At 37.0% G+C, this 13,286-nt stretch overlaps 1 protein-coding gene and 1 long non-coding RNA gene across 2 annotated transcripts; one reads left to right on the plus strand and one right to left on the minus strand.

Moving 5' to 3' along the window:
* Positions 1–254: 254 nt before the first annotated feature.
* Positions 255–11,209, plus strand: LOC113697446 (uncharacterized). Its single transcript, XR_003449874.2, has 3 exons — positions 255–603; positions 10,038–10,272; positions 10,935–11,209. It is a non-coding gene; the product is annotated as an uncharacterized lncRNA (long non-coding RNA).
* A 1,093-nt stretch (positions 11,210–12,302) lies between these two features.
* LOC113695696 (large ribosomal subunit protein P2-like) lies at positions 12,303–12,873 on the minus strand. The gene has a single exon (XM_027214833.2). It carries the CDS (start codon positions 12,790–12,792, stop codon positions 12,448–12,450), a length of 345 nt encoding a protein of 114 aa, XP_027070634.1. The 5' UTR covers positions 12,793–12,873; the 3' UTR covers positions 12,303–12,447.
* Positions 12,874–13,286: the final 413 nt, after the last annotated feature.

Consider the following 13,286-nt stretch of genomic DNA (forward strand, 5'->3'; position numbering starts at 1 on the left):
TCGGCGAACTGGGAAAGAAAGAAAAAAGAAGAAGAGCGCGAGGGATAAAAAGGAAAAGCAGAGGGAAAAGAGGAACCAGGCGGCGGGCTGAGCAAAAAATGGAGGAAACAAGCAACGAAAAAAACACACAAAAGGGAAATGGGGGTTTCAGCTTCAATCATCCGATAAAAATTTTTCCAATCACCGCTGCCAAATTTCCCACCACCTCAACCGGCTGCCGGCTGCCACCATTCTCTTTCCACCCTCTGTCCCCCCAATTTCCCCAAACGAATCCTCCACAAAAACCCCTCATTTCCCATTCTGCTCCTCCCCACTTCTAATACAAGCCTTTTCTGCCAACGCCTCCACCACAGCCCTTCCCCTTTACCGCCGTCTCTGTCCGCGCCAAGCCCAAAAAAAAAAACTCATCCTCAGCAACCTTTCTGTTCTCGGTGAAAAGGGCAAGAACAGCTACGACGTCGAGACTCTCATCAAATTCTTCTCCACCTGCTCCTCTTCCGTGGATGGCTTGAGCAGCAACAACAGCGGAGATTTCCAACTCACCGAGCCGTCACCACCCATCGGATATCCATTGCCGCCTGCGAATTTCACCAAGAAAGCCTTGTAAGTCGTCTTCCCTCTTTGAACTTCAGTTCCCATTCAAGCACAAACGTCTGAGCTCCCAAAGCATGTTTTCCGTGTCTCTGTTAGTACAATTTTCTTGTTGATTGTTTATGGTTTTAGAATATACAGGCTCTAGGTGTCGATTGGACTGATTTATCTCGTGTTTATAACAAATTTTGGGCTAGTCATAACCTCAATTGAGCACAATATGCTGAAGCTTTTCACGCCCATTTAGTGTTTGATAAAATGCCCGAACGGAAATCTTGAACCAAAAGAGGAGATTTTATGTTTTTTTAATTTGAGAGAGACTCTGGCCAGTCCAAAGCATATATTTTTCCAAATATGGAATCAATGTCCCCTTGTGTCGAGAAATTTGATTTTATTTGACAAAACAATTGGGAAAATAGTTTTTTTTCTCTAGCTATTTATCAAGAAAGAGCATAACATACTATTCACTGATTTTGAGTTTTCAACATCATTCGTATGTTAATATGAAGCTTCATATATAAGGTAAATATGCAAATCCACCGCTGGAGAGAATTCGACATGCTACTTTTCGGTTTTCTTGGTCAATCTTGTTTTCTTTCCGTGAATGAGAGTATATAGCCATGAGAAGTGAAACATAAGATGTTCCCAATGTTGCCTCCAAAGAGGTGATCTATGCGGATGACTAACCACCTTTCTTTAGAAGTTCATTTTCATCCTTTGAAATGTAATTTGTCATTTGAAGTATCTAAAAGTTACCCAATAAAGCCATATATTTGAAATTGTCTCTGAAGCACTATTCAGTAGGCCTATTTGTGAGCAACTGTTGAGTGTTTCCTAAAACATGCCAAAATTGGCTCTTCAACTATTTTGTACTTGTGTAGGTGATGCTGTTCAGTTGACAATTCTAAGATCTTTTCCTTTTGCTGCTTTTTCTTTTTCTTCATATTTTCAACCTTGTGACATCTTTTGATTGTTCTTGTAAGTCCCAAAGACAACCAAGAGGGGGGGGGTGAATTGGGTTGATTAAAATCTTAACCAAATTTATGCACTTTTTCTTTAATAAAAATTTACCTTCTTTTCTAGTAATGATCAACCAACTAGATTAGAAGACAAGAGCAATATTGATCAGAAACACAAGTATAGACAAGCAATGAGAATTTTATTAAACAGAAAAGTAAATTAGGGAATCAAACCAAGTGTCTACCAAGCTATCCTCAAACTTGAAGACCACACACTAGGAAGAGCAACTTCTCTTAGATGGAAGAAGATCAACTAGATGTACAATGGAGGGAGCACTTCCTCCTTGCCCTAAGCCTCACTTAGTCAAGCTAAGATGTTTTACAATCACTCAGAAAACCCTCAACAAAGCTACACTAAAGATCTTTTCAGTCACAAAAGAAATGCTCACCAGAAATTCACACCACTTTAAAACAAATCTTGCTTTGGAGACTATTTTCTAGCTAAAATATCTCTTGAGATCTTGTAAACAAAGTGTGCAAAAGTCCTTCCTTCGTTCAGAACAGTTTGCTTTTAAATCGGAACAAAAATGGGCTTCATTAAAGCTTCCAACGGATAGAAGGCAGATGAAGGGTCAGCTAGCCGTTGGGGCTTTCGGACGTCCGACGATCAAATTATCGTCCGAAAAACAGCCAAATTGAAGTTCGGACGTCCGAAAGAATTTTATCGTCCGAGCTTCAGTGTCCGAACGTCGTCCAGAGAGTTATCAAATCTTCGAGGAATTTTTAGGACGTCCGATGATATTGATGTTCGTCCGAAGCATGCGTCCGATCCTTCAGGACGTCCGATGCTTCCTTGCGAGCGTCCGACAGTGTCTTGGCAGAAAGTCATCAAAGCTATGTGGAATTTTTAGGACGTCCGACACGATCGATGTGCGTCCGATAGAAACTCCTTCCTGATGTTCTTCATCCCTTCGGACGTCCGACAGATTCCTTTCGGCCGTCCGACATGAGTGTCCTGTTTTTGCTTCTTCTTTTGGTTGATTTGCAATTCATGACATTTTAGTACCTGATTCTTTGATAGGCAAAAAACACTTATATTTGAAGAAGGTTAGATAGATATTTCAAAGAACTTTTGTGATCATCAAAACCAAGAATAACATTCTCCCCTTTTTTGATGATGACAAAACAAAAGTTTGAAATGAAATTTTATGATTGCAATGAAAACTCCCCCTTTCAATATAGACAAGAACTCCCCCTGTCTTAGTGAATCACAAAATTTGAAAATTTTGAAAAACTCCCCCTCACAAGGCTGCCCATCCGAGTTAAACAATTAAGCATATCAGCCAATCCAAATTTAAACAATCAATCCAACATATCCTAACATCACCAATCATCAATCATGCCAACATCACCAATCATCAATCATCACTCAATCCAATCATCTCCCCCTTTTTGTCATCACAAACGGGCAACCAATCACATCAACATATTAAAACTTAGACCATCAATCAGAATAGACAATCCACAAATTCATTACATTCACATAAGCAGAATAGACAATCATTCATCAAAATATTCAGACATCCATCAAAACAGTACTTAAACATCCAAAACGAAACTTAAAATATCCATTACATTACATATTCATTGTTGAATACCACAAAAACATAAAAGAGACAAACAAAATGCAAATGTCCTAAATGATGAACTAAGTGGATCCAGGTGTCCTCCGAGAGAGCTGATATTGATCAAGATCCTCCTCTTCAGTTTCTTCATCATTTTCAGCAGCCTCTTCAACTGGTGCCTTGCCTTTATCTGATGTAGAAGTGCCATGAGGAGTCACAGGGGTTGAAGAACCAGGATCCGAAATTGATGAACTTGGATCAGTGGGGTGTGACTCTTTGTCATGGGAAACTTCCTCAACAACAGGGGGGGGAAACAGAAGGTTCTTTTTGTCTAGGAAGGCAGTTTGTTGCTCAGAGGACATAGTGAGCATTAGACCATGTTCTAGAAGAAGAACATGCTGTTTGAGTTCACGAAAGAGCTCAATTACTTCATCACTGGAAGAGGAAGATGCCTTAGAGGCAGATTTCCTAGGATGAATGGGAGTGAGTGGAATAGATGAAGGATCCTGTGCAGCCTTAGACCTAAGTTCACTAGATGATGCACCCTTATAAGCCCACAGATTATCTTTAAAAACAAGATTTTTCCTTTCAAAATACCCTTTTGTAAAGGCATAAGAAGATGGTTCTTTAGGACAAACACCTAGAATAGGGACTTTGTAAAACTCAAAAATCTTTTGAAGAAACTTTCCATAAGATAATTTTCTGCGAGAATCAGTGGCATAGCGAAGTAAAAACTTGCACATGACAAAACCAAAATCAATACGAATTTTTTCTTGAAGACAATAAAAGAGGTACAACTCCATTTTGTTTGCATCAGTTCTATGGCCATCAGTAGGCACAAGCAGGTTTGAAATGATAGAAAAAGCAATTAAATTCACAGGGGCCAGATCATTCAATTTAGCATCAGCAGGTGAGGAAAAACTTCTTTTGAAATAGGTTAACATTTTTGTCCCATCAAAATGATTTGCCGCAGTCGGGAGCTCTTCATAGGAAAAGAAATTAGCAATCTTATCTTTGCATAAACGTTCAATGGTAGTATTTAAAATGGAGTTCACAAGTTCAGAGTCAAAGATTAAGTCTACCCCATTAACCCTGGAAAATATTTCAGTTTGGTCAGAACCTTTCCTAAGATTGGCAAAAAATTGATGCAACATATCAGGATAGTAGACATTTGGCATAGAAATAAGATGTGACCATTTCTGGAAAGCAAATAGACTCAGAATGGATTCTAAACCTATGGAGCGAAATTCAGAGGGGTTTACAGTTCTTTGAGGGATGACACCCTTCTGGGATATCCGGGAGTATTTGTCTTTCGCAGCATCATCAAAGAATGTAGGAGGAGGGGCTGATTTTGGAGGCGGTTGAGAAGATGTCCCCTGTCTAGATTCAGGCTGAGAGGAGGGTTGTGGTGTAGGCCGTGACATTTGACCCTTGATAGCTCCTCTTTTGAAGCGTTTGGATGTCCGTTTGACAGTGGGAAGACTCTCATCCTCATCCCTGAGTGGATGCTTGCGTCCGGCAGTAACTTTTCCTCCCCTTAGATTCATCATTGTGCGAAATGTATGGAATGATAGATGCAAATGATACACACAGTAGTAGGAAAGTGAATCGCACAAAAATTTTGGAACAAAAAAGCCTTGTAGAAGATTTGACAGAGCGGTTATGGAAAGATAGGGTTTTGAAGAAAATTTGGGAATGTGTGAAGTGATAGATGATTCTGTGAAATGATCAGGAATAATGACTCGCAATTGATCAGGAACTGTTTTGGTTGAGTCAATTTGGGAATGGGGGCTTCAGAACGATATGAATTTGAGAGTGAGAGACAAGAGGGTTTTCGTCCGAGAGGAAATAAAATGGGAAGAGTCTGAAGCAAATGAGGAAGAAAGTTGTTTTTTAAAAAATGAGCCGTTGCACTGTCGGACGGCCGAACGAAGTTGTGCGTCCGACAGTTGCGTCCGAACAGGCGCAATTCTGGAAAATGGCTGAAGAACATCATCGGACGTCCGTTCATCTTCTTTCGGACGTCCGAAGACTTTGAGAAATTTTAGGATGATTTTTCGATTATTCCTAATTTTGATCTTAGATGAATGAACTGATCTAATGGCAGAGCTTTGGTAAAAATGTCAGCAAATTGATCTTTAGAACAAACATAATTTACACATATTTCACCTTTTTGAACAAGATCACGAATGAAGTGATGCTTTATATCTATGTGCTTTGTCCTAGAATGATGAATAGGATTTTTGGTCAAATTTATAGCACTAGTATTATCACAGAATACAGGCATGCAGTCATACAACAATCCAAAATCATTCAAAGTGTGCTTCATCCATAAAAGTTGAGCACAACATGCACTAGCGGCAATATATTCCGCTTCGATTGTAGACAAAGATATTGCATTTTGCTTTTTGCTAAACCAAGAGACTAAACAATTTCCAAGAAAATGACAAGTTCCACTAGTACTCTTTCTATCCACACGACAACCTCCAAAATCAGCATCCGAATAACCATATAGTGCAAACTCATTAGATCTAGCATACCAAAGACCATAGTCTAATGTACCTTTCAAATACCTAAAAATCCTTTTTACAGCATTCAAATGTGATTCTTTTGGACAAGATTGAAATCTAACACACAAGCAAACAGCAAACATAATATCAGGTCTACTTGCGGTTAAATAGAGTAGGCTTCCGATCATACCTCTATAATGCTTTTCATCCACATGATTACCTTCTTCATCTTTGTCAAGCTTTGTAGAAGTGCACATTGGAGTTCCAACTTGCTTTGAGTCCTCTATGCCAAACCTTTTCAGCAATTCCTTGGTATATTTTGCTTGATTTATAAAAATTCCCTCAAGCGCTTGATGTATTTGAAGTCCAAGGAAGAAATTTAATTCTCCCATCATACTCATTTCAAATTCATTTTGCATAGTGGTGGAAAACTCCTTGCATAGATACTCATTAGTAGCACCAAAAATAATATCATCAACATATATTTGCACAATAAGAAGGTCATTCAACACTTGCTTAGTAAAAAGTGTGGTGTCCACAACACCCCTTTTGAAACCATTTTCAATCAAAAAACCACTTAGTCTTTCATACCAACTCTTGGAGCCTGTTTTAGACCATATAAAGCTTTAGATAGTTTAAACACATGACTTGGAAATTTTGTATTTTCAAAACCGGGGGGTTGATCCACATATACTTCTTGATCAATAAAACCATTTAAAAAGGCACTTTTAACATCCATTTGAAACAATTTGAAGCCTTTAAAGCATGCAAAAGCAAGAAGCATTCTAATAGATTCTAATCTTGCTACGGGAGCAAATGTTTCATCAAAATCAATTTCTTCTTCTTGTGCATATCCTTTGGCAACTAATCTGGCTTTATTTCTTACAACAACACCTTTATCATCCAACTTATTTCTAAAAATCCACTTTGTACCAATGATAGGTTGATTTTGAGGTCTATTAACAAGTGTCCAAACTTCATTTCTCTCAAATTGATTTAGTTCTTCTTGCATTGCCAAAATCCAGTTTTCATCCTTTAAAGCATCATTGATATTTTTGGGTTCAAAGAGAGAAACTAAAGCAAAATTGTCAATCAATTTTCTAGATGAGGAACGAGTGTTTACCTTCTCGGATGGATCACCAATTATAAGCTCTTTTGGATGATTTTGGCTGAATTTCCAAGCCTTGGGAAGATCTTTGAGTGGATCATCATTTTTGTCTTCATCTTCTTCTTCTTGATCATTATGAACTTCATTTTCCATTTCAGTTGCTGCTGGTTTAGAACTTCCTTCATTTCCAATTGATAGCTTTTCCATTCCTTCTCGAACACCTACATCATCATCCTCACACGAACTTTTGGAATTATCATCATTTGTTTCATCAAATGTTATATGTATAGCTTCTTCAATCACAAGAGTCCTTCTATTAAAAACTCTATATCCTCTTTTATTCTCACAATACCCCAAAAATATTCCTTCATCAGATTTTTTATCAAACTTACCAAGATGTTCCTTTAGATTCAAAATAAAGCATTTACAACCAAATACTTTGAAATAACCAACCGTAGGTTTCTTATCAAAAATCAGCTCATAAGGAGTTTTCTTTAAAATAGGTCTCAAAAGTATTCTATTCATCACATAACATGCAGTGTTTACCGCTTCAGCCCAAAGGTATTTAGGCAAACTACATTCACTTAACATAGTTCTAGCAGCCTCTTGTAGTGTCCTGTTTTTCCTTTGTACAACACCATTTTGTTGTGGAGTTCTTGCAATTGAAAACTCATGTGTAATGCCATTATGATCACAGAAATCTGAAAAACCACAATATTTGAATTCCGTTCCATTATCACTTCTAATCCTAACAATTTTTAAGCCAAGCAGATTTTGCACTTTAGCAAACAATGAAGTAAAATTCTTGAAGGCATCATCTTTATGAGCAAGAAATAGCACCCAAGTGTATCTAGAATAATCATCAACAATTACAAAACAATATCTTTTACCACCCAAGCTAGTAATTTGAGTGGGACCAAATAAATCAAGATGCAAGAGTTCCAAAGGTTTAGAAGTAGATACACACATCTTAGGTTTAAAGGAATTTTTTGTTTGCTTCCCAAATTGACATGCATCACATATTTTGTCCTTATCAAAACTGATTTTCGGCAAGCCTCTAACCAACTCCTTTTTCGAAATTTCCTTTAGTAAATTCATGTTAAAATGACAAAGTCTTCTATGCCACAACCAAGGATCTTCATTTGAGGCTTTAAGACATTTCAAGCTAGATGAATCAATTTTATCAAGAACCACAATATATATGTCGTTGAACCTCTTACCTTTGAACACAATATTATATTTGGAATCAAGCACAATGCATTCATGTTTTTTGAATAACACATTCAAGTCTTTATCACATAATTGACTAACACTAAGCAAGTTATAACTTAAGTTATCAACTAAGAGCACATTATGGACAAAAGTTTCACCATCCTTACCAACATCTCCTATACTAATTGTCTTAGCTTTCACATCATCACCGAATGTCACCTTTCCACTTGATTTTGATTTTAGCTTTATGAACAAGGAGGGATCACCGGTCATATGCCTTGAGCAGCCGCTATCAATAAACCATTTGGACTTGTTTGATCCTTTTTCCTCATTATCTCCAATAGCCATGAAGGCCATTTGAGCTGATTCTTCCTCTTCTTCAACTTCCCCTTCAGAGTTGCATTCATTCCAAGTAATCTGGAAGTTGTTGAATCTTGGCTTTCGATCAGCTTTTCCATCTTTCATTTTCTTCATGGGGCATTCGTTTGCATAGTGTCCAGGCTGTCCACATTCATAGCATTTGTCCACTTGCTTCTTGTTGATAGTGTCCATAGCATAGTGTCCAGAAATTTTTAGGACGTCCGATGATATTGATGTTCGTCCGAAGCATGCGTCCGATCCTTCAGGACGTCCGATGCTTCCTTGCGAGCGTCCGACAGTGTCTTGGCAGAGAGTCATCAAAGCTATGTGGAATTTTTAGGACGTCCGACACGATCGATGTGCGTCCGACAGAAACTCCTTCCTGATGTTCTTCATCCCTTCGGACGTCCGACAGATTCCTTTCGGCCGTCCGACATGAGTGTCCTGTTTTTGCTTCTTCTTTTGGTTGATTTGCAATTCATGACATTTTAGTACCTGATTCTTTGATAGGCAAAAAACACTTATATTTGAAGAAGGTTAGATAGATATTTCAAAGAACTTTTGTGATCATCAAAACCAAGAATAACAGTTCTTTTGTGAAACTGGAATCTGGTCTTGATTGTGTTACCTCACCTGAGGGCATATATTTGACCGTTTCACAAAACTTGCCAAAATTGCCCCTTAAATTGTTTTGAACTTGGGGCTGCTGTTCAGTTGACAATACTAAGATATACTCCACTTTGGCTCCTTTTTGCTTTTCTAATTTTAAATTTAAATTTTTTCCTTTTCAACTTTTTTCATATCACTTGCATTCTGGTCTTGCTGTGTTACCTGGGAAAATTAACTTTGGTCTCTTGAATACTTTCAACCTTTTCAAATTAACTCTGGTCTTGCCTAATTCAAATTCATAGTGAAGCTGATGATGATGAATGTAACATCTCTAAGTAAGTAACCCAGGTAATTTATGCACAGAAACACTAAACTTGATAATACAACGTATAAATTTAATACAGCACAGTTAGATTTGTTCATTAACTTCTTCGGATTAACGGAATTTGCATTTTATATGAATGGAATGGTATCACCACCTGTAACCAAATTAACTGAAGTTGTTTACTGAGTTTAAAAGGTTAAATACATTGTGAGCTGCAGCCTTTTTACCTTGAGCTTCTCTTAGTACAATTGGAAATCTAGTGTTGATGTATTCTTGTAACACAATAAATGTGTTACCAAACACCTGATTGAGCGGAATCAGATAACTATTGCGTGTTTGTCGGTATATTTGCTCCACTCAGTAAATGATGCCGGTAAAGGAAGTTGGCTACAGCTGTTATGATCATTAAAGCCTTCCATTTTCTAAAGGACAGAGCTATAAATTTACCACAGACCTGCATAGACAATATCTCAGTCTCTCTTTCTCTTTCAGTGTCTATATTTTTTATTATGAACATTTATATTTAAAGCCTGGTTCGTCATCATAATCCCTTCAGTAAGTAATTGAACCTCAATAAGATTTTAAGGTCACCAGACATATTTTTAAAGTAAAACTTGTTCTTTAGCTTCCCTAATGCAGCAGAAAAAGAAGACAAATTTGACATGTTACAGCCATGGTTTTCCTTTAATGGTGGGTTTTATTTTTTAATTGGGTAATTGAGTTATGTATTTTTTGCAGGAAATCTGCCTAGGAAATATTCAACCTTTGAATGGTTCAATTGGTTCATCCAGGAATTTTCAGCTGTTCGATCTGGTCGAATGCAAACTCAGAGAAGACTAAAAGTCTATGAAACTTGGTGAAAGCCAGCGAAGAAATTGACTAGAAACCAGTCTAGTTTGGCCGAGGTTTTCTATTGGTGCCCTCGATTATATTTGTTCTCTTTTGATGGAGTCCTTGATTTATCAATAGAGAGGTAAAAATCTGATTGTTCATCTGCAATAGTATATTATTTCCAAGTACAAGCGACAGACCATGCATGGATAGCAATCTTCCTTTTGCCTATGTAGTGACTTGAAAGAAATGAATATAATGCAAAGGGGGCGTTTGTGAACTTTGATTGGTTTCACCTGTTTAGATGGTCTTCACTTTCACATTGTGAGGCAAATAGCTCATTCTCTTTGCACAGTTTAATCCTACAGAGGCATCGTTTCCTTCATGATTTATGAAGCATAAACTCCTAAAATCAAAGAGGGCTAGTACCTCCTGTATTCACACCTCGTACAATAAGTTGCTTTCTGTGTTTTAATATATAAACAACCAAAAGCATAAAGATTAAACAATAATTACTGTGGGAGTCCAATTTAATTGTTCAATAAGTTGAGCTATTTAAAGAAGAAGAAAGAAAATAAAAAAAAAAACTGTTTTAGAGAGCTCTTTAGTTGAGCTTATGCAGTGTTGTATTTGTATAGATTGGACTGTGATTTCTAACTTCTTGCTGGTGTTGTAATATGTGGGTCCAAATTATATGAGGTTCTTAATGAATTGTAATTTTTGTCTTAATAATCTAAGTCTCATTACTTGTTCTTTATTATTGTACTCCTCCCCTTACCTACTTCTTTTACTCTTTTATGACAGATAAATGCTATTCATACTAGCTTTTGGAAGATATCTATGGTTATGGTTGAAGAATGTTGAAGACAAAATTGCCTTTTGCTCATGGAGTGGTTCATTTTGATGTTCTTCAATTTCTTAAACTGTGATTGCTTTTGTAAATGTACCTTATGTACAAGTGATATTTTGGACAAATGTTATTTTTGTAGGCATTAGTTGGGTAATGTACACTTGAATTTGGCATTTGAGAATGCTATATTATTACCATGTAATCTAATGCAAATACTTTTGGTTATCAATCGTTCATGTTTATTTGTATGGTTTGTTTAAAATCAATGATTTAGCAATGATTACAGGCCAAATTATGACTATTAAGCTATTGAGAAATTATCTAATGACAAAAAAAAGTTGTCATAAAATAGAAAATAAAAACTCCTTGTCACAACAGAGACTGTCACTAAATCTAAGCTAAATTTGTGATGACAATTGTTGTCAGTAAAATAGTTATATACAATGGCTTTCGGTGCTTTTTAGTGACGACCTTAAGTAGAGCATTTTTGACAAAAGGTCAATTCGTCAATAAAACACTTCCGAATTGTTGTCACTAATGACTACTATTTAGTGATGACATTTCAGGTCGTCACTAAATAGTTGTCATTAGTGACGACAATCTGGAAGTGTTTTATTGACGACTTGATCTTTTGTCAAAAATGCTCTACTTAAAGTCGTCACTAATGAGAACTATTTAGTGACGACTCGTCACTGTTTACTTTTACCGACGGGGATTTAGTGACGACTTTGTGACGATCAAAAAGTCGTCAATAAAAGGTATTTGTGACGATATTTGTATGTTCTGTGATGACTTTGTGTTGTCACTGATGAACAATTTTCTTGTAGTGCGTATAACTTGAAACGGGAAACTAAAAGCGGCAAAATTGGATAAATGGTTAACCAAAACTCGCTGCGTGCTAGTGTGATGTGAATAGTCGATAATAGTAGCGTATTTGATTTGGTCTGAAAATAAATGTTTTGAGCATAAAGCCATCCGTACCTGAGAAGACCGACTCGTTTGGAGTATTTAGCGAGTCTGCTGAATTATTAACGCTTCATTTAATTTGTGCAAAGACATATGTAAATCTAGCTTCCAATTCATAACAAACAGCTAAAATCATCATGCAACATTTGAAATTAAAAACAGAGGAAAAGCAAACATAAGCTAATCCACAAAATTACCATCATTGTGATTCTTTTATGCATAACATCAAACACATGGCGGTCTTTAATTAACAGAAGGCAATTAATAGAAGGCAACAACATTCAAACTGAAAAATTGCAGTTCAGAATAGAAGGAAAGAAGATAGAAACATACCTTTTTTTTTAAGCAACAATATGATGGAAAAAAAGCTTGTTTCAGAACAAGAATGTCGTATCTCTGTCACTCATTTCCTAAGCAAAATCAGGGACACCAACTAATACTAAACAGAAACAAAAACATAACGAAACTTCTAAATGAAAAAGACCAGCACTTTGATACTCCTTAGTCAAAAAGACTGAAGCCCATATCATCATCGGACTCCTCTTTCTCTTCTACTTTCTCCTCTTTCTTATCCTCAGCAACAGGTGCAGCGGCAGCACCTCCAGCTGCAGCAGCAGCAGCAACTGCAACACCAGCACCACCACCAGCGGGTACTGAAGCCAACTTCTCCCTATCAGCTGCAATCATCTCTGTGATATCCTTACCATCCACTTGAGATAAAAGCAGATCGATTTTTTCATCATCAACATCAGCTCCAACGGAAGCAAGGATGACCTTAATATCCTTGGCAGAGGGACAGGTGTTTCTTCCCAACAAGGCCAACAAATATGCGGTGACCACCTTCATCTCTGAGATATAGTGGAAATCCAGAAGAATGGAGAGATTGATTGCTGATCGGCTGCAGCGCCCGAAGATAGGGTTTTAACGCGAGGAAAATGAAACATACCTATATTTTCTGTACTTGTACCATACATGATTAAAAATTCTTTTTTGAAAGTAAACATCACTTCAAATCAAATACCGGGAAAAGAGGAGAGTTTCAGTGCTAAATTCAAACCAAGTACCAAAATGATTGATAAATTGGTACCGGATTCATCCCTAAAGTGAGCTGATTTTGAGGGAAAAGAAATATCACTGAACTGATTTTGGGGGCAAAAGAAATCTTCACGTGTATGTGGAGGATTTTTTGGGTTGCAATCAAAATGAAGTACAATTAGTTGTTCGAGGAATTGGTAGAAAAGTGAAGATTTTGCAGACTTATAGGTACCTATCTCACCGAAAGACAGGGGAAGGAAATTCTGGTTCTGAAAGCTAAACAACGACAAAAAATGATGATTAAT

This window comes from Coffea arabica, chromosome 6e (assembly GCF_036785885.1).
Source record: "Coffea arabica cultivar ET-39 chromosome 6e, Coffea Arabica ET-39 HiFi, whole genome shotgun sequence".
Classification (NCBI taxonomy): Eukaryota; Viridiplantae; Streptophyta; class Magnoliopsida; order Gentianales; family Rubiaceae; genus Coffea; species Coffea arabica.